The sequence below is a fragment of the Megalobrama amblycephala genome, linkage group LG16 (assembly GCF_018812025.1).
Source record: "Megalobrama amblycephala isolate DHTTF-2021 linkage group LG16, ASM1881202v1, whole genome shotgun sequence".
In the NCBI taxonomy this organism is placed as follows: domain Eukaryota; kingdom Metazoa; phylum Chordata; class Actinopteri; order Cypriniformes; family Xenocyprididae; genus Megalobrama; species Megalobrama amblycephala.
In genome coordinates, this window is record NC_063059.1 from 13,252,402 (window position 1) to 13,274,394 (window position 21,993).

Sequence of the window (21,993 nt, forward strand, 5' to 3'; positions counted from 1 at the left end):
CAGCCTTAAATATGAACCTTAAATAAGAAAGATGAGAGCTTAAAATGTAAAAATATACTATTTATAAAGTTATTTTGGTGTGCTTGTGTAGCTTTAAGTGTCTGGAGATTGTAATTCTTGAACAAAGAAATAGTAGTTTGGCATAAAGTGTTATGTTTGTTTCTTTAAAAAATGAGAAGTGAAGGTGTTTCATAATATGAATATTTGAAGCTTTTGTCTGCAAAATCAAGCTAATCGTTGTCATGTGACCACAAAAAAAATGGAGAGGACCTATTTAGACTCTTAACAAGACTGTTGAGTTCAGGTCAAAAGAGTAACCCTAAGCAAACTTATTCATCGTTATGGTATTCATAAATAATAAGACATTTTTAATAATAAAACATTTTTGAAAACTTATTTTACTGTTTTGAATTAGGCCTATACAATTAACATTACTTCTTTTTTTTTTGTTATTCACATAATTTCAAAAATCTTTACACTTACATAAGTTTTGAAACAATGTCTTCCTTTTATCACCAACATAAAAAAAGATATAAAATGAAACTTATGTTGTTAAAAATCACTTAGTAGTAAGGCGTTATATGATTGGTTCAGTGCATTTAATTCTTCTTGGCGCATTAAAATGTCTTTGTCTTAATGTCTTTATAACGTCTTTAACGCTTGTGATGGCTGTACGCCATAATGTGCATTAACAATATTTTATTTGTCCTCAATTTGTTTTAAAAAAGTAACTAATTGATTTCATGGCAAGCTCAGTCAGTAAAGGTGGGTCTGAAGCGTTAACGTATGTCTGCAATCCTCTTATTTTGTCCCTGACCAAGTATGGATTAGATTCATCCGCGGGTCACTTTCAAAGGACTTTCATTGAATAGAGAAACATCTAGGCCTCTTGATATTTTCAAGGAGATTTATTTGAAACGTTTATCGCTTTTTATTTTATTTTATACTATAAAATGTATTTGTTGTTTTTTAAAATCGTCAAGGATTACAATAACCTGCGATATAACGAAGCTAAGGTAAATAAATTAGTCCAAATCGACAAAACCATCGAACATTTTTGTACACCAATAACAGTGAAGCTGGAAAATGTTACTGAAAGTTAGGTGTGAATTGTGAAGGTGCAGAAAAACACCTTTATTGATGACTGCAGGCATTAAGCAGCTCTCCAGGGTGCTTAAGTTGAATCTCCCAACGCCTCTGACGAGCTTCAGCAAACTCTTGTTTGTGAGCTTGAGATCTACTCACATTTATTTATGCCCACGGAACGACTGATGCTGGAAAACCGTCGTGAAAGATGACCTTGTAACTCTATGAAGGATATAAATTACCATATGAAATAAACCACTGGAAGAGGAAGGTAAAACTTTTTGGAAATGTTTTCGTGCATCAAGAGGCCCATATGAATAATGGTAAGTTCAATTTCTAAATTTTATTTCATTAAGTAATGTGTTTCAGTTTGTGCAATTGCACAAATATAAGTAGGCTACGAATATTTATTTATTTTTTGTATTTCTAGTGTATGAAGCTAGATTAAAAAAAAGCAATAAAATAATAACCGAAGATAATATGACACTATGTAAAACATGTTTTTATGTCAAATCAACATTCCTTGTCGAAAACATTCTATATTCTACTATGTTCTAAATGTTTAGAGTTTAAACTCGATTTTCTTCATCAGTAATTGCATTTAAAGTGGACAAATGAACTTATCACTTCAGGTGGTAAATGTGGCGTTGATTTTATTTAAATAAAACAAAAATCCTTTAACTCAAGTTTTCAATAATTTTAGTGAATTGAAATGTTTACATTGTGTAGAAAACATATTGTCTATAACAGATAAATCCATATCTATCTATCTATCTATCTATCTATCTATCTAATTTCAATTTTTGGCTATTATATGTCACAGTTTATTTTGATATCCTCACTTACATAAAGGAACTATAGTGTCCTGCACCAACTAGTAAAAATATATCAAAAATGTCTGGAATAATTTTTGGTTTGACTGTATAATTGAATGTTTGGCCTTAAAAATGATGCTAAAAGTGTGCCATGACTTCAGTTCATATCTAATCTGCTGTTTTCCAGGTGTCTCTTTGTGACGTCCATCTCTCATAACGGCTTCTAAAGGAGGACAATGCGACATATTCACCTCCCATTTGGAGGTGCTTTATGGGAGTTATCCAGTTACCCCTGCTGCCCCATCCTCAGGAGCAGACACAGCCTCTCGACGCTTCCATTTTACAGCATTACACTATGGATCATTCTTGGTGTGTTGACGTTCCCATGCTGTGTCCAATGCCTGATTTTCAAAGTAGGAGTCCTGGGGCCTTGGAACTGTGACCCTTATTACTCAAAAGCACTTCCTGCCATTGCGTCCAGACTGGCTGTTAGCCGTATAAACGAGGATTTTAGTTTAGACCTGGGCTGTACAATGGACTTTGTCATCCTTCAAGAAGCTTGCGAGACATCAAAAGCATTGACCTCGTTTGTACAATATGAAAACGTAGTTGATGTATTTTTAGGCCCTACAAATCCAGGATACTGCAATGCTGCTTCGCTCTTGGGCAAGAATTGGGACAAGTCTATATTTTCATGGGCGTGCATTAACTATGAGTTAGACCGGTTCCAGGGCTACCCAACGTTTGCCCGAACTTTACCATCTCCGACGCGAGTGCTTTTTAACGTGCTTAGGTATTTCAGCTGGGCTAACATAGCCATCGTGTCTTCTAATGAGGATATATGGATTGACACGGCTGCCAAATTGGCTAGTGCTCTCAGAAACCAGGGCCTTCCTGTTGGCATCGTTGCGTCCATGGGGAATAATGACACTATGTTGGAGAACACGTTGATGAGCATTCAAAACGCAGGGAAGATAAAAGGTAAAGTGTTTTGGAGACAATATATATATATATATATATATAGTGCTGGGTAGATTACTTACAAATTGTAACTGGTTACTGATTCCAAATTACATGACAAAAATTGCAGTAATCCATTACATTACTTAAGGTAATGTAATCTGACTACTTTTAAATTATTTTTGACCTTTGAATACAATAATCGTGTACCTTATTGATATAAAAATACAAAGAGAAAGAAAATATATTTCATTCTTTGCTATCAATAACATGAAGTGATTAAATATTACATTACATCAGGGTTTCCCACACTGGGGTTTGTGATAAAACTGCAGGGGGGTTGTGAGTTTACTGAAAAGCTCTTAATGAAATCATAAAACTTTAAAAATAAATAATTTTAAAATAAAAACAATCTAAATAAAATGCTTAATAAAAAAGATGAAATATTTGTTTACCTGCATGTCATGTGACCATTAACCATTATTTTTTATTATTTACCTATTATTATTATTATTTTTATTGACTTAATTTTATTTTTACCTAACTTATTAACTTAAAATCTCAGGGAGTACTTCAAGTAAATATATTAGGCCAAAGACATTCAGCTGATAAAAAAGTTGGGGAACCCCTGCATTGCATGTAAATATGAAATGACATGAATATTTTACATTTTAATGTGTTTGAAAGACAAAAGCCTTCCAGAAACAGTAATACATGGTTAAATGACTCACTAAGTGATAATTCAAATAATAAGAATGTAAGAATGAAATGATTTCTGTAACGCTGTGAGGGTCTCAGTTTTCAGTGATAGATCGGCTCATGACTATTGGCTGGTCTGTGTAATTCCACAAATGTGGAAGACCATCTGAACGAATATAAACAGTAGGCATTTTTTAGAAATAGTAGGAAGAATCAATAAAATATGAATAATTTAATGCCATTGTGCGAATAACATGTAATCAATAAAAAAGTAACTGTAGTCTGATTACAAGTATTTTAAAATGTAATGTAATCTGATTACAAGTACTTATTATTTGAAATCTGATTATGTAATCCAGATTGCATGTAATCAGTTACTACCCAGCACTGTATATATAACACATATATATATATATATTCTTTTAAAATGTGGTTTTATTGTCTACTTTATGCATTTGTACGCATAATTGGAGCAAATATATATTTTTTTGTTTGAAACCAACATACAAATGACTGCTTACAAAAAAACAAAAAAAACAAGCATAGTTGTAATTGGACTTTTCACTCAAAATCCTATAGGTAATGAAATACAGCTCATATGACAACTAGCCCCAGCGTCCCCTATATGTTATGATTAAACAGATGACTTCGTCTTTCATCACTTTCACTTTCTTTTGATAGAATGGTCAGAAAGAGGTATATCTTCAACAAAAAAACAAAACAAACAACAAAAATATGCATTTATTTCTACTAATTTAAATAAGGTATTTTTATGTTAGGATACAACTTACTGTTTAGACTGTATATGAATCCTAAATGCTTTTAAAATTCAAATGAATTTATTACATTTTTATGTGTGTTTCAGTCATTATTATGTGCATGCATTCAACGCTCATTGGAGGAGAGCAACAAACTTCTTTCCTGATGAAGGCCTATGACATGGGATTGACAAATGGTCAATATGTGTTTATACCGTATGACACGCTCCTGTACAGCCTGCCCTACACCAACACAACCTACTTCCCTCTGCAAAACAACACCAAACTGCGCAAAGCCTATGACGCTGTGCTCACCATCACCGTGGAGTCTGAACTGATGTCATTCAACGAAGCGTTCAATATGGCCAAACGACTTGGAGAACTGATAGTGTCACAAGAGCCAGAGCAGGTGTGGACGGTGCACTTTGACACATTTATGAATCTTATTTGTACACTCAAATAAAACGTTTGATTACAACATTCTGCTACATTTCAGGTATCTCCGCTCTTTGGTACAATCTACAACAGCTTGTACCTCTTTGCCAAGTCCATGCACAATGCCAGAAGAGCAGGCAAGTGGTTCTCCGGGTCCAACCTGGCCTTCTTCACGAGGAACGTCACATTTTCCGGGTTCAACCAGGACATCCGCACAGACGCCCAAGGGAGCGGGCAGACCAAATATGTGATCTTGGACACTGATGGTTGGGGAACTCAACTGTATCGTTGTTTTCAAGTAGACATGACTTCGGACATGGTGCTGTTTGCTGGCAAGTCCATAAATTTCCCTGCAGGTTCACCTCCACCATCAGACTCCAGCTGCTGGTTTGACCCTAATGCCATCTGCACAGGAGGTACAACAGACACACACAAAACTCTACACATTTTGCACAGTTTTTCTTTTGAACAAGAAACAGTTATTTGACTTTTAAAGGTGTTTTATTTCAGCTTAAATGTCACACGCATTTCTCTCAACTTGTGTATATGTGTATATGTTGTCATAGTTACATTAGCAGTTGTGTATAAAGCTTTTTAATTGTCATTTTTAACCTCAATATTTTGGGTGAATGATCAATATTAAAAACTATTATTATTCAAAGTCAAATAATATTAACAAATGTTTTGTATTTTATGCAAAAAATATTTTTTGCAAATTATCAATATTAAACATTGATGTTATTATTCAAAGTCAAATAATTGTTAAGAAATATTTAGTATTTTATGCTAAAAATATTGTTTTTTTTTTGCAAATTATCAATATTAAACATTGATGTTATTATTCAAAGTCAAATAATTTTAAGAAATATTTAGTATTTTATGCTAAAAATATTGTTGTTTTTTTTGCAAATTATCAATATTAAACATTGATGTTATTATTCAAAGTCAAATAATTTTAAGAAATATTTAGTATTTTATGCTAAAAATATTGTTTTTTTTGCAAATTATCAATATTAAACATTGTTGTTATTATTAAGTCAAATAATTTTTAGAATTAAATTATAGTTAAATTAGCAGCTATATTTTAAGTGTTTTTAAATGTTTTTATTTTTATGTTCAATATTGTTTAGTAAATATCAATGTTATTATTATTTATTATTAATATTCAAAGCCAAATAATTTTAAGGAGTAATTAATAATTAAAATTAAACATCGTCCTTTTTACTTGTAATCAGTTACATTGTTGTTTTTATATGACCACTGTTAACTGATGAATATCATTTTATATAGTATATAATTTGTAACTTATATGCAATGTGTTTGTCAGCTAATTCATTCTTTTGTGTTTTAGGTGTGGAAATAATATACGTCATCATAGCGTTTGTGATTGTCTTCGTTATAGTTCTTGGTAGTATTGGCCTAACTCTCTTCATAAGGTAAATTTGCTGTGGTTTTGATAGAACCTATTATTTATATAATTTTATGAATATGTATAGAAATTACAAGAAGTTGTGCCTGATCTTGTCTGATCTTTGTAGGAGGCGAATCCAACAAATCCAGCTGATTAAAGGGCCCAACAGAATCCTGCTTACGCTTGAGGACCTGACCTTCATCAACCCGCAGCTGAGCAAGAGGGTATGCGTCACCTTACCAGCTGCTTTCCTTAAATTGAAAATGTTATACTATATTTTGTACATTTAATATGTACTCTTTGCTCACAGAAAATCACCCTTGAGGATCTTGAAGATTCAAAAAGTTACATTGAGGAGAAGAGCACAGGTGATCTGTCCCGCTCTGTGAATAGCATGGCAACGGCTACACATGAAAATTCAAACGTGGCTGTCTATGAGGTGACTTCATGTGTCATTTCATTTTATTTATAGAACACACCTTTTCAACTTGACCCAATTTTTAACTTTCCTGTAGCTAAAACTGTACAGACTGGCACTAGCAATGCCAAGGTCAAGGGTTCAATTACCAGGGAAAGCAAGAAATGATTAAATGTTAAAGGAATAGTTCACTTTCGAATGAAAATTACCCCAAGCTTTACTCACCCTCAAGCCATCCTAGGTGTATATGACTTTATTCTTTCTGATGAACACAATCAGAGAAAAATTTATAAATATCCTGACGCATCCAAGCTTTATAATGGCAGTGAGCGATACCAACGAGTGTGAGCTAAAGAAAGTTCATTCACCATAAACATACTCCACACAGCTCCGGGGGGTTAATAAAGGCCTTCTAAAGCTAAGCGATACATGTAAAAACATATATCCATATTTAACAAGTTATGAAGTAAAATATCTAGCTTTTGCCAGACCGCCTTCCGTATTCAAGTTAAAAAGAAAGTGTAAACTGGCGTCAGTTACTCTTTTTCCGTTAGTTGAATTGGGAGCTTTTTGAACTGCAAAAGTTTTACACTTTCTTCGCACATTGAATACAGAAGGCAGTCTGGCAGAAGCTAGATATTTTACTTCATAACTTGTTAAATATGGTGAAGGCCTTTATTAACCCCCGGAGCCATGAGGAGTATGTTTATGATGGATGGATGCACTTTCTTCAGCTCATACTTGTTGGTCCTGAGTGACAGAATTCTTCATTTTTTGGTGAACTATCACTTTAAATGCAATGTAAGTCGCATTGGATAAAAGTGTCTGTCAAATGTTAAATGTGAGTTATTTTGATCTTTGCAGGGCGACTGGGTGTGGCTAAAAAAGTTTAATGAGGGACATTTCAAGGAGGTTAAACAGAGCACCACTAAGTTTTTCACCAAGGTATTGGCTCTAAACCTTTAATTTAAAACTAACAGTTTGGTATGAGCTTGTTCTTTGTGTGACGGTTCCTATCATATTTATAATTCCCAGATGAAGGACCTACGGAATGAAAACGTCAATCCGTTTTTGGGGTTCTTCACTAATTGTGACATGTTTGCCATCGTCACTGAACACTGTTCTCGGGGGAGTCTACATGACCTCCTTCGAAATGAAGATGTCAAACTGGACTGGATGTTTAAATCCTCCTTATTGTTGGATCTCATCAAGGTACGTTTGAATGTTATAATGAATATTATTGTAAACTTTTAAAAATCTCCAGATCATTTTCAAATCCATTCTGCACTCTATATAATATCTTTGTCTTTGTCAGGCATTATAATCTGATGGTTTCTGTTACCCATCCAATAGGGCATGAAATATCTTCACCACAGGGAATTTCCTCACGGGCGCCTGAAGTCTCGTAATTGCGTAGTTGATGGACGTTTTGTCTTAAAGATCACTGATTATGGTTACAATGAGATTCTTGAGACCCAGAAAGCTCCAAAGGAGACCCCACCTCCAGAGGGTATGGGTATTTATTTAAAAAAAATCTGACTTATTTACAATGCAAATCTTACTTTTATTCCATCTAATTCCCTGATATAAAAAAAGACATACTAAAGCAATTAATTATCTTTCAGATCTATTCTGGACAGCTCCTGAATTTCTCAGAGATCCTGAAAGTCCACGGAAAGGAACTTATAAAGGAGATGTGTACAGCTTTGCGATTATACTTCAAGAAGTAGTCGTCAGAGGAGCACCATACTGTATGCTCGGATTGTCTCCTGAAGGTTGGTTGTAAATGAATTGTTAATCTAGTTGTTTTTACGGTATTAGTTTGATGAACCGGTAAACAGGCTGTGATAACAAGACAGTGACATGTTTATTGTATCAACAGAGATAATAAGGAAGGTGAAGAAACCTCCGCCTATGTGCAGGCCCACTGTAGCTCCAGATCAAGCTCCACTGGAATGCATCCAGTTAATGAAGCAGTGCTGGAGTGAACAGCCTGATAGAAGGCCTCCTTTTGATCAGATCTTTGATCAGGTGAGCTTTGAGTGCATTGGCAAACAAAGTAACAAGCTTAGGATCTAAGGAACTTAGATTTTAAAATGCTTGCTTACTTTGTATAAGGATTCTACAGTATATTGTGCCAGCCATTTTGTTTTAATTTATTATTTTATTGTATTTAATTGCTTGTATATTTAGTATATTTCATTACGTACATTTACAGTTGTTTTATGTTATTTAATTTATATTTTTTGTTGTTTTCTATGTTTAATATTTTGTACATTTCAAAAACACTACATTTTAAAAGTTTGGGGTCCATAAGGATACATTAAATTAATCAAAAGTGACAGCAAAGACATTTGTAATGTTACAGTACAAAAGATTTCTATTTCATTCATCAAAAAAATATCCTGAAAAAAGGTTTCACGGGTTTCAACAAAACCAAAAGCACCAAATAAGCATACTATTTCTAAAGGATCATGTGACACTGAAGACCAGAGTAATGATGCTCAAACTTCAGCTTTGCATCACAGGAATTTTAAAACAGAAAACAGTTACTTTAAATTATAATAATATGTATTTTTGATAAAATAAAATCTTGGTGAGCATAAGAGACTTCTTTCAAAAATATTTTGAAAAAATCTTTCAAACCCCAAACCTTTGAATGGTATATTTTATTTCTAATATGACAACATGCATCTCACCGGATAGCACTGTGTCTATTTTTCATGAGCATTACAAATGAAGACAAATAAAAAACAACTATATTACATCTAATGATTTTTTTCACTCACAAATATTCACTCATAACACTTTTTTTATTTTCTGTCCTCAGTTCAAGCTCATCAACAAGGGCAAAAAGACCAATATTATCGACTCCATGTTGCGGATGCTGGAGCAGTACTCGTCCAACCTGGAGGACCTGATCAGGGAAAGAACAGAAGAGCTGGAGGTAGAGAAACAGAGGACAGAGAAGCTTCTGGCTGAGATGCTTCCTCCGTGAGTGTTTTCATACACCAGCACGCTTCTCACATACTTCATTTGATTTTTCTCAAGTAAGACCTGTTCCTCGATCAACATTCTTTCTATCTCAGTTTAAACTTCTTTTCAATTTTCATTCAGTTCTGTGGCAGAAGCTCTGAAAACCGGTGCCTCTGTGGAGCCAGAGTACTTTGATCAAGTCACCATCTACTTCAGTGACATTGTAGGCTTCACTACCATTTCATCCCTTAGTGATCCAATTGAGGTTGTAGACCTGCTCAATGACCTTTACAGCCTATTTGATGCTGTGCTGGGCAGCCACGATGTCTACAAGGTAAGCTTGGATCAGGGTTATTACAGGGTTATTACAATGTTATTACAGTTTTGTGGAAATCTATGACAAATACCTGAAACTGACTAAATGGTACCCCAGACAGTCGTGTAACGTAAGAAGAACAGTGATCAGACGACTTTGAAAATTGCCCAGTGTGTACCCGGCATAACTGAAACTAACACAATAAAAAACTATTTTTGTTGCTTTAAATAAAATAAATTGACTGAAATAATTTAAATAAAATTAAATAAACTGAAATAACTAAAACTGAAATAAAAACTGGCTTATATGTCCAGGTCAACATGCTGAATAGCAATCGATTTCCATGAAAAGACATTTAACTCTTCTTCATCACAGGTTGAAACCATTGGAGATGCCTATATGGTGGCCTCCGGGCTGCCGAAGAGGAACGGCAACAAGCATGCAGCCGAGATTGCCAACATGTCCCTGAACATTCTCAGCTCCGTGGGAACCTTCAAGATGCGGCACATGCCAGAAGTTCCGGTCAGGATACGGATCGGCATTCACTCAGGTTAACCTCTAAATCTCCAGCTGTTTTCATCTGCTTAGCGGTAATGTTATGAAAAAGCTCTTGCAATGCTCATGTAATCTTTTTGACAGATTATATTTCATTGTCCAAATATGTAGTTCTGTCCCACACAATATTGCATCCTTTATCTTATCATGTTTCTTCTCTATCCAGGGCCATGTGTTGCTGGAGTCGTGGGTCTAACTATGCCTAGATACTGCCTTTTTGGAGACACAGTCAACACCGCCTCTCGTATGGAATCTACAGGGTTGCGTATGTTCCATTCAGATTTTTTTCCTTGCAGATGTGATATACTAATCTTTTACTGTCATGAGAAGATCTGTTAATGAACATTATTTCCATCAGCTTACAGAATTCATGTTAACATTAGTACAGTGAAGATTCTCCACTCACTGAACGATGGCTACAAAATAGATGTTCGAGGAAAGACTGAGCTGAAGGTACCAAAACAAACACTTTCTTTTAATAATCATATTAATTAAATTATATTTGAACTAAATAATTTTTGGACATACCCTATACTGTTCATAAGTATGGGGTCAGTTTGATTTTCTTTTGAAGAAATTAATATTTTTATTCAGCAAGGATGCATTAAATTGATCAAAAGTGACAGTAAAAACATTTTTAATCTAACAAAATATTTCTATTTCAAATAAATGTAGTTTTTTACTGTTTTCAAAATTGATGAAAATAATAATAAATGTTTCTTGTGCACCAGATCATCATATTAGAATGATTTCTGAAAGAACATGTGACACTGAAGACTGGAGTAATTTTAAATTTTAAATTTTAAATGTTAAATAGTAAAATTAATATTTTTAAATTGCTTTCAAGAACATTAAACTTACCCAAACTTTTAAAATTTACATTATTTTTTTTTATTTTTTTTTTAGGGGAAAGGCATTGAAGAGACATACTGGCTTGTTGGAAAATCTAATTTTACTAATCCTTTGCCAAAACCACCAGAGATCAAACCAGGGTAAGATTTTAATCATATTTAACCATTTATTTTACATATAAACATTTTTTACAATATTTTAAATAAACTTAGCATTTAAAATATTGTAAACATATATACATTTATGTAAAGCAGTGCGGCCTTTTCGTTATATTGCACTTTATTTTACCCTTTCCAAATAAATTACTGTACTTTCAGATTAATTTCTGTTCTTTAGAATAATTCTCTTTGTACTTATGAATGGGATACTATTTACGGATTGGATAATTGGATTTATGCATCAGGGAAGACAACCATGGTTTGAGACCTGAGGACATTGAGGCTTACAGGAGAAGGAAAGCTGAGAAAAAGGCATGAACCTGTAACCAATTGCAAGGAGGTAGTACCTTGCATGCTGTATTTGTCGTGGTTAGGTTGACTTCTGGTGGGTTTGTGCCGTGATGATGGTGTTGATTGTGCTGGACTAATTGCTTGTCCGTTTATTCATGCATGCTGTGTATTTTTATAGTTGTTGTGAAATGCATCACTTACAAAGTCCTAAAATGAATGCTGTCTGTCGTCATCGTTTATAACTTTCTACATCAATTTTCATCTTTTAGAGATAACTGGCAAGAAATGGTGACGGAGGAGGTCAAGTCAATATTTCGCAAGGCCAACAGACAAGTGGACAAGCCCAAAATCTGAGAAGCACAAGGAAGGATGTTAAAACTGACGAAGAAGGAAAGACACATGACAAGTTGCATGAGAGACACAAAGGACAATACGAGCATGTGTGTTTCACTGCAGCTTACAAAGACTACTTTAATAGGATTGATTGTCGTCTGTCTAATCCGACTCTGCCCAGCGCAGCAGAAACAACAGCGCTAATTAAATGGCAGCTGAGGAACAGGTAGCCAGTGAAAGTGTGTTTCTTTCCCAATGTCTAATGCTATCACACCCGCTCTGTTTTGGCCACAGAGTGGTCCCATGTGCATCCCATACCAAAGGCGAGTACATGTTTGGTTTTTTTGTTTTGGTTTTTTTACAGAGGTTTCACATTTTGTGTTTTCACACATATGTTACTGTTGGCATGGAGGAGCTTTAATTGATTTTCTTTGATCTTCTCTAACCAAAAAACAATGTAGTGACATAATCAGATTTGGTGAAGCTTAGTGGACATCTGTTGCTAAGACCAAATGCGATATTCTAGTGATGTTTATGCAAAAGCCAAATTGACTGAGGGTGGTTGATACCAAGGAAATACAAGGCTGCTCTTAAAGGGTAGTTCACCCAAAAATGAAATTTCTGTCATCCTTCTGACGTTCCACACCCCTAAGACCTTTGTTCATCTTTGGAACACAAATTAAGATATTTTTGGTGAAATCCGAGAGTTTTTTTTTTTATCCCTCATAGAAAGCAATGAAATTACCATCATTCGAGGTCCAGAGAAGTAGTAAAAACATTGTTAAAATAGTCAACATGTGACTACAGTGATTTAACCTTAAAAGATTAATTCACTTCAGAATTAAAATTGTAATGTCATCCAAGATGTTTGTCTTTCTTTCTTCAGAAATTAAGGAAAACATTCCAGGATTTTTCTCCATATAGTGGACTTCACTGGGGTGCAATGGGTTGAAGGTTCAAATTGCAGTTTCAGTGCAGCTTCAAAGGGTTCTACACAATTCCAGCCAAGGAATAAGGGTCTTGAAGTGAACTAATCCTTTAATGTCATGAAGCGACGAGAATACGTTTTGTGCGCAAAAACAAAGCAAAAATAACTTTATTCAACAATTTTTTCTCTACTCTGTCAGTCTCCTATGCAGTTGACGCAGTGAACGCAGTTCAAAGCTTCCGTGTTTTCGTCCAAAGCCGGCTCAATATTGGCTGGCTCCTGCATCACACGCATGCGTCTTGCTGCTCACGTAAACGGCATCGGCCAATACTGACCGGCATTTAGACGCAAGTACAGAAGTGCTGTACTGCGTTTACTGCATTAACTGTGTACGAGACTGACAGGGTAGAGAAGAAATTGCTGAATAAAGTTGTTATTTTTTAGTGGTTTTTGCACACACAGAAAGTATTCTTGTCGCTTCATAACATTAAGGTTGAACCACTGTAGTCACGTTGACTATTTTAACAATGTCTTTACTACTTTTCTGGACCTTGAATGACGTAATTACGTTGCTTTCTATGGGGGTTTCAAAAAAACTTGGATTTTATAAAAAATATCTTAAATTGTGTTCCGAAGATGAACAAAGGTCTTACGGATGTAGAACAACATGAGGGTGAGTAGCTAATAGTGACAGAAATTTCACAAATGTGACTGTGTGTATGCTGATTAACAAAATGGAATGCAATAATTCTGTGAGTTCTATTAATTTATGCAAAAATAATTATTTATACTATGCAGGATACTTCATATTAGTTGCCATACATTTAGTAAACAGGGCAAAACTAATGCCTAACTGCTTTTATTTGTCATATTAAAGCAGACTAATCAGTTTAATAAAGGGTCCTGTCTCTCTCTCTGATGAAGCACATGTGCTTGTACTGGATGTAAAATGAAATGTTTAAGTTGCTGTGCAGTTTAAGTTGTATTAAACATGTAGGCTGGGTTTGTCTGAGAGGGATTGACTGCCTTATAAGCTGTTTAAAATGATAACTTGCATTTTCTGTTAATCAAACTATGTTACATTATGTTACATTTTTCTGACTGTCTAATTTTTTTTTTTTGGGAGTTAATGCTTTTGGCCAGTCAGATCTCAACAGGCTCCTAGCATTTTTTTTTTTTTATTGTTTGTTAAACATGTATATAAGCACTGTACGATATAAATAATGAATTTCAGAGTCTATAATTGTTACATTTTCTGAACAATTGTATGGATAAAGATAGCTGTAGAAATCATTCAATTTCATGATAGCAAAATATAAACTTCTTTATGTACAGACAATAACATGCTAAGCTGAATAAGTAATTATTTTGCTTTGTCTCTTCTTGCAATATAGGCTATAATGACAGCTATGGGACAGCCTCAGTAAACAATCACTTCCACCATTTCCAAACAGACGAGTCATCATATTCACGGTTTCTGAACTGTGTGCGCGCACACCTGGGGGAACGTGTAGCCTACGCGTGACACAAGTAAATGCAGAAACTAGGAATTTATTAACTCTTAAACGTAGGCCACCGATGCCACTGTTTGATATTATTAGCTATGTTTTACAGTATTGCTGATTTCAAGCACCAGATTAAAGTTCTTGTCGCTATGATGAACATTTCTGAGCGTTCAGTTTCCCTCAAGTATTTCCTGTGGGTTATAAAATGGCGTTTTGATTCATGAATAAATCAAAGGTGGGCTACGTGTTTAACTTTCACGTTTTGTTCCACAACACAACGTAGGCTACACACAATCACGCCTCAAACTACTAAATAACGACTACATAACTTTATACAAGTATTTGAGTGCAGTAATTGACCATTGGACAACGATAATTAGCCCATTTTTAGCCTCATGTTAAGCAGTGACAGCATTTATATATATATATATATATATATATATATATATATATATATATATATATATATACACACACAAACAAACATAGGCTACATATAAACCATATATAAAGAGTAGGCTATATGAATTGTGTAAATGAATTGTTAGCCCATGACACATAAAGTATGAAGTTGTTTTTGGATATTATAGTAGGCTATTATAATCTGATTGTGCATCTGTCGTTTATCATATTTTGATGAGAAATATTTCTCAAAGGTTGCACTAACAAAATGTTTGAGAACATGACGTCTTGTCTGCAGTTTTGTTGCTTACCACAAGATGGCCCTGTTATAAAGGTTTTGCACTGTGGTCCTACAGTATGCTACACAAAGCAAGGATTTAGTAGATATCTCTTTAATCATATTCCTTAAACGGGTTGCTTTCATTTATGAACCGCATTGTCTTCTGGGTTATCGTGACAATGTTTACGCATTATCTTGACGAAATGTCCGCTTTGGCTATTTCTTTAACCTCTCCTGATTGCCCATATCACCGTGAGAACCCTTCACTCCAGCCACTAATCCTTCCTTTGTATACGTCCACACATTAGCACATTCAGCCTACAGGACGGATCTGCTAGTGAAAGGAAATAACTGATAACTGATTTCCCACGTCAGATGTGCTCTTTGTGGTTTAGGGGTTTATGGTGCCATAAAGACAGCAGGCTGTCTGGGAAATCTGTGTCCCTTAACAGGTGAGGAGGTGAGACAACAATTTAAGCCCTCAGTGCTATAAACACACAGCTAAAGCTCCACATTCCAGCACAGAGGAATCTGCCACATCAAACCAGGCGGAATGACTGGGATTAAACTACTAGGAATGACAGAGCAAATGACAATGTGCTGTCATTATTAATGTTTAGTCATTCAGTGTGACTTTTATTTTATATATTTATGTATGTGAAGTGTTACTCAAAAAAATCTAGGACACTATATATATTTTCATTTCAGTTTATTGAAAAAAACAAAACAGAAGGAAAATGAATATATAAAAAATCACACTTTCTCAAAAGATACTGTATGGTAAAGACAATGAAACATGACATCTAACAAAATGGAGGATTTAGAAGACAGGCATCAGTGCAGGAGTCAAGAATTCTTGATGGAAGTGAAATCAAAGAACCTACAATTGTGCTTGAGAAACACTTGAATAGGACTGCCTTTTCCCTTTAAACATTAAAGATAAGGCAAACCCTACACAGATCTCACATACTCATAAAGAGGGCTTCTACAAGCACAATCATAAAAACCACAATACTACAGCTTAACATCAATGACACTACACTTAATGTAAGTATAGTGTCTGATTGAATTATGCACATGAACTAATTGATGTCAAACCTCTGGGTACATTTGTGGGGTTCTAATTCCTCACCTATAGCATTGCATTGCTCCTGATGTATACCACCAATCTCCTTAAAATGATGTTTTTGTACTGACAGGTTCACTTAGATTGTCCAAACACAGATAATCCATTGGAATAGTCACATGAGGTAATAGCCACACCATTAACAATAATAATACCATTTTAAACATCACAAAATAGAATTCAAATATCCTAAAAGTTACAATTCATCTCTCATTTTGTCACCCTTAGGACGAACTAGCCTGCCAATAAAAAGGATGGAGTTGGTCTTGTTATCTTTCACAAGGAAGATGAAGGGATGGTCAGCGTAGAAGAGCTTGGGGTTCCTGATCTTCTCACTACCATAAATGCTGGTGTCAAATGGGTTTCCCTCTGTGTCCCACTCCAAAGGCAGAGGCATGGAAGACATTGGCGAGGTAAAGATCTTTCTTGCCAGAGATATTGGACAGGTCTGCCTTAGACTTGTCCACGGCCTCGGTAAGACCAAGTTCTCCAAGATGTTTCTGCAATGCAAGGAAAAAGAAGCTCATGCATCATGCATAAAACATTAGTTGTGGTTTGCAACCAACTATATAGCAAATATAATTTACCTGAAGGTCGTGGCTAACTTCCATGCTAACTTTAGGCAGTGAGATGGCGACCGCTCTCTCCTCGAGTTTGCTGACCCAGGTGTCCAGCTGCTGGCGAGTGAGCAGTTTCTCCAGTCTCTCCAGAGGCTCTACATGGTAAGGCATGATGAAAATCATGCTGGACTTCTTATGTGCCAAAGGCATGCTGACCACAAACAGCTTGTTTTCTGTGTCTTCGTAGAAGCCGTAGACGCCTGCAAAATGCCAAGTTAAACACTGTTTAGTTCTTTTGTAAGTATAGTAGATTTTGGGTAAGAGACTTCAAGATAAGCTGCTTCTTTTACCTGTGCGATGCATCATTGGAACAGAGATCGTGTGAGAGCGGGAAACCAGGAAACCACGGTTATCAACCATCTTGTGGTGGAACTTCTCATCCCAGTGGGCTGTGGAAACAGAAACGAGGTTAAATTAGGTTAATATTATAGTCAGTACTCTCTCAGAAGAAGTCAATAATTAAATATAATTGTATGGACATTCCTGGAACTAGTATCTATCTTAATTTTAAAACGCTAATATAAATGCTTACGTTTAAAGAACATAGCATTGACGATCATAGCCCCATCTGTGTTTTTCACATCCTTGGTAATTTCTGGCAGCTTTCCATCAGTTGACTTGGCAGCCCACTCATTGATGGAGTTGATGGCGCTTCTCTTATCACGGAAGTTGATCTTCGAGTGTTCGTAGTTGTAGTGCTTCTTGCTGTTCTTGACGAAGTCCTCTGCAAAGCTGACGGAGCTGGGGCCGTACAGCCTGTTGCTGATCTTCCACGTGACGTTGCGGGCCTGAGGGTTGCTGACCTCGCTCAGAAGCTCAGACAGGCCTGTATGCAGATGGTCGTCCTTCAGGGCGTCAGCTTTCAATAGGCTCTTGACCTGGGACGCAGTGGAGGATTTGCCCCCCATGGCTACCATGCCCAGAGAGGAGGCCACCACCACGGGAGAGATGAGGATGTTGTCAAGTCCCTTTTCTTTGGCGACATTGTGGTAGAGATTGAAGGCCAGGTTTGTGCTGGTGTCTGCCATGGAGGTTGCATGGGTACTCAGCTTTTTGTCCTCACCGGACACGGCCACAGCCAAAAGGCACAGAGCAATGAAGTTGGATACCCACATGCTTGCTGTATTTTTGGGTAGTAATGAAAGCCTAGAGGGGCGACAAGTGATACTGAGTGCAAATTCACCAATTCTTCACCAATGCTAATTTAAAAATGTCTATGTGTTTGTTTTAGGAACAAAAGGCTGCATAGTGAATTGTTTGATCATATCAGTTTGAAATAATTTTGTATTTTAATTGAAGTTTTTGAAATGTATGCACCCTAAATTGGTAAACCTACAGAAATTACGCCTGTAGGTCAAGTTTTCTAGGTCGAACCAGTTAAACAAAAGCAACGGCAATGACTAATCAGACAGGAATGTGTGGCTTAACATGAGCCTGCTCATTTTATAAAGTTCTGAAATGTGCCAAATCACTTTCACTTAAATATTAAATATTATGTTGCATGTTGCGATTTAAAACTTGAGGGTAAAGTAGGTTGTAAGATGTAATGTGTCCTTATCCACTAATAAGCACAAGATGTAAGTCAGCATGGTTGATTATTCACATATTATTATTTTTTTCTTCTTTGTATGTTGATTTTTATCATCTGGGATACCTTGATATGTTTTCATATTCATAGTTGTCAACGATTGCGATTTTCACTCTGAAAGACAAGAGGTGCATTGGGTAATCTACATAAATATGTACATTTGTTATAATGCAAAACTTGAACTCTTTGCTTCTCGTCTTAATTAAGGTTCGATTTGAAGCAGAAATTTGAGAAGTCTGATGCTACTTCATGCACACAGAGAAAGAAAGACACGAAGACTCTTCTTATTGGCTAGAAGATCTTAGGGAGAAACTTTCAACCAATCAGAATTTCCACAGTAGACCCGCATGGGGTAGCACTGATTGAGTGATCGCATAAAACCACTCCCAATGGAAAAATTTGATCACTCTTTACAGTTTAGTGTACAAAAACAACAAAAAGATTGCACAAATTTGCATCGCTAAAAGAAACTAAACATATTTTTTTAAAAATCTATTACTATTACACACCCTATAACTGTGCAATGCATAAACTGACCTGTAGGTGTTTTATCAGTTTTTGTTGTTGTTCTTGACTAGTTTTGTATAAGATGACAAAAGTAAATAAAAAATAAATTAGTTTTCCCCTTTTTTGAAAAAAGCTAAATAATCAACAACCTTAGTGGATTATGGATTAAGTTGCCTGTAAATACATTTAAAAAATGCAAAACAGACTGAAAAAAGCAGTAAGAAGAGTAAAAAAAAGAGTATTCTCTGACCCTGTGTGCAGCAGCCTTTTTAACATGCAACAATAAGCAATTCCCAAAAAATATTTGTGCAATAAAAGCTTTTTTCTTTTTCTTTTAGTAATTACCTTGGACAGCTGGTTGGATGTTTTCCTCTTCTTTTCGTGGATGTGCTCCTCTTCTTTTCTCAGATGTGCTCCTCTTCTTTTCTCAGATGTGCTCCTCTTCTTTTCTCAGATGTGCTCCTCTTCTTTTCTTGGATGCCTTGCTGCAGAGTGTTTGAAGCAGAGGCCTTTATAGTCCAGGAAAGAAACTTCTAGAAGCTGGAGCTGGGATATTCAAATGAGGATGTCTGGCTTTCCTGGGGAAGTTGGGAGAAAGCCCTCCCTCTGGATCCAATGACCACAACTCTGACATTCCTCCACTGCAAGGTCCTAAAGCCTTCTGAAATCTGCAAAAAAAAAAAAAATAGCTAAACACTGCAACTAAACGAGTGTCATCTTTATTAAAACTATGAAAAATCTTATTTAATGGCAGTAAGTGTGTAATGGAAGATGATAATATTTTGTCCTGTGTTGCATTTTACCACTGAGCACAGGATTGCTCTGCTGAGTTGGCAGTGTTTTGCAGAACAGAATGTGCATTTTATGCTAGATTATAAAGTTTAAAAAGACTGCTTGTCGATAAATGACACAAATAACTGCAGGATATATGAAACAACTGTTTTAATCACAGTTTTCCATCTTTGTCAACATTCCTTCTAGATTCTTCTGTCGGGGGATGCAGAGACATGCTCCCCAGCTCACATCCTCCCCCAACACTGCCACGTCAAACCGTAAATTCCTTTCCAGGCCATGGGTGTGGTGCAGGAATGGCTACTATACATTTGAAACTAACTTTTATCAATTTACTGAGCTTTTTTTCTGAATTGTATAATGCTGTGGTAATCAAAAACAATCATTTTTGTTTTGTTGAACTTACTCTTTTGCATATTCACTTTTTCTTTATGCAACTTTTACTTTTTTCATTAAATGCATTTTGCATACCCCCCACCTCATTACCTATTCTCTGACCCATAATGATACACACCCAATAATGCGGCTGGATTAATCCATAAATTCCTGAAAAGGTGAAAAGGCATACGGCCCACTTTAAATTTTATTTTTCTTTCTTTCTTTCTTTCTTTCTTTCTTTCTTTCTTTCTTTCTTTCTTTCTTTCTTTCTTTATTTCTTTCTTTGTGTAAATAAGTTAAAGTAATCCATGCAGTAATCCATTAAAGATAAAAAAAAAAACACTCTCGAATTGCTCTAAAATGTTCAGATTTTTTATTAGATAAATTTCTACATTTGCCTGATACGCACAAAAATGTGTTACTGACCACCTGTGTGTGGTATGCGTTGATCAAACATGGCTTTGCTGCTAATGACAATCAGTTGTTTACCGGAGTCTCTTTAAACATCTCGTTTCCACCAGCACTTCAGTATCTGATGTCTTATTTGCTACAGCTAACTTTAGTTATTTGTTTAAAGGAATATGCTCAAGGAACCTCAGAAAATCTGCACAAAGCAGTCATTGAGTTATGGGCTGAGCTTAGGGGCTGTGCCAAATATGTATGATGTAAGATGCAAGCTAAGTTACTTCTCAAAAGCTGATGTAACTTATTCCAGTGTTGCACATCTTTAATTTCTTATCGAAGAATGGGAAAATAGATTTTTATAAGAGAAACAGAACTTTTTTTTTTTTTTTTTTGCAAAACTATGCATAATTGGTATATGTGCAAAAACAGATGAATTAATTTCCTTAATTACCTGAATTCATGCAAATCATATAAAATATTATAAATGTAATTGTGTTGTTTCAGCATTGCAGCAATCAAACGTTTCCATCATCTGATCTGGAACCCCCATTCGTTTTTAGATTATTTGTGTGTGTGTGTGTGTGTGTGTGTGTGTGTGTGTGTGTGTGTGTGTGTGTGTGTGTGTGTGTGTGTGTTTAAGAGGCACAAGTTTTATTTTAATTAATTAATTTATTTATTTGCAAGACAAAATTTTTTTCTTAAAGGTGCAGTGTGTAAATTTTATCCCTCCCTTTAGAAGCACATAGAGAAGCTACGGTGGCTGTATGGCTGACACAAGACAAAGATGTCATCATCTGAAACAGAGGAGAGCAGCCAGTCAAGCAATGAAGTTTCTTCTTATTTCTAACAAAGAACGGTCTCTGCTTCTAATAAACCAGAAAAAACTACTACTATAGCCTACTACTTCTTTGTGCGAATTCAACGTAGCTAGTGATGATGCAAGCTGCCTCTAAAAACATGAACAATTTAGAAGAAGAATAACACAGTGATGAAACGCGCTCTGTAGAGGAGTTTGTCCGTTTAGGGCTACTGTAGAAACATGCCGGCGCAAAATGCCGCCTTAACATGTAAGGGGACCCGCGGTGTATGTATATAGAAATGACTCATTAATAAAAACATAAAGGTTCATTATGTAAGGTCTTTATCCAGCACCAAAAACATAGTTATGTATATTATATTCCATTTCTGTCAATAGATCCTCCCAAATTTGACACATTGCACCTTTAAGGCTCAAATATGATAACTATAACAATAAAAATAGTTTTAAAAATTGTTCTAAATATAAAATAATAACAGAGTCCACACCACAACTGTAATGAAAACGGCACAGAGGAATGTTATCGTTGGAATCACTTTCAGAACGATTTGTTTTTTTTTCCAGCTGATGAATGATAAAAAC

At 35.5% G+C, this 21,993-nt stretch overlaps 2 protein-coding genes across 5 annotated transcripts; one reads left to right on the forward strand and one right to left on the reverse strand.

Moving 5' to 3' along the window:
• Window positions 1–644: 644 nt before the first annotated feature.
• Window positions 645–12,292, forward strand: gucy2f (guanylate cyclase 2F, retinal). 4 transcript variants are annotated; one of them, XM_048161907.1, is made up of 20 exons: window positions 645–1,409; window positions 2,089–2,882; window positions 4,426–4,727; window positions 4,815–5,169; window positions 6,105–6,189; window positions 6,292–6,388; window positions 6,475–6,603; window positions 7,447–7,527; window positions 7,618–7,794; window positions 7,936–8,092; window positions 8,208–8,357; window positions 8,465–8,613; window positions 9,413–9,576; window positions 9,700–9,892; window positions 10,250–10,424; window positions 10,596–10,694; window positions 10,788–10,882; window positions 11,336–11,421; window positions 11,685–11,779; window positions 12,000–12,138. In XM_048161907.1, exons 2-19 carry the CDS (start codon window positions 2,138–2,140, stop codon window positions 11,755–11,757), a joined length of 3,312 nt encoding a protein of 1,103 aa, XP_048017864.1. In that variant the 5' UTR covers window positions 645–1,409; window positions 2,089–2,137; the 3' UTR covers window positions 11,758–11,779; window positions 12,000–12,138. The 4 variants fall into 4 exon arrangements, with proteins under 4 accessions (XP_048017864.1, XP_048017865.1, XP_048017866.1 ...); XM_048161908.1 differs by having other exon boundaries at window positions 11,685–11,751; window positions 12,000–12,133; XM_048161909.1 differs by lacking the exon at window positions 12,000–12,138 and having other exon boundaries at window positions 11,599–11,706.
• Window positions 12,293–15,870: 3,578 nt separating this feature from the next.
• On the reverse strand, window positions 15,871–19,503 carry serpinh1b (serpin peptidase inhibitor, clade H (heat shock protein 47), member 1b). The gene is given in 7 exon segments (XM_048159861.1): window positions 15,871–16,686; window positions 16,688–16,804; window positions 16,892–17,124; window positions 17,215–17,313; window positions 17,457–18,070; window positions 18,579–18,626; window positions 19,365–19,503. Coding segments are annotated over 5 exon segments (1,218 nt in total). The 5' UTR covers window positions 18,040–18,070; window positions 18,579–18,626; window positions 19,365–19,503; the 3' UTR covers window positions 15,871–16,500.
• Window positions 19,504–21,993: the final 2,490 nt, after the last annotated feature.

Coding starts and splice junctions, on each gene's coding strand:
- gucy2f (XM_048161906.1), top strand. CDS start 2,138: ATGCGACATATTCACCTCCCATTTGGAGGTGCTTTATGGGAGTTATCC. Junction 2,883..4,425: donor AAACGCAGGGAAGATAAAAG/GTAAAGTGTTTT, acceptor TGTGTGTTTCAG/TCATTATTATGTGCATGCAT. Junction 11,422..11,999: donor CCACCAGAGATCAAACCAGG/GTAAGATTTTAA, acceptor TTCATCTTTTAG/AGATAACTGGCAAGAAATGG.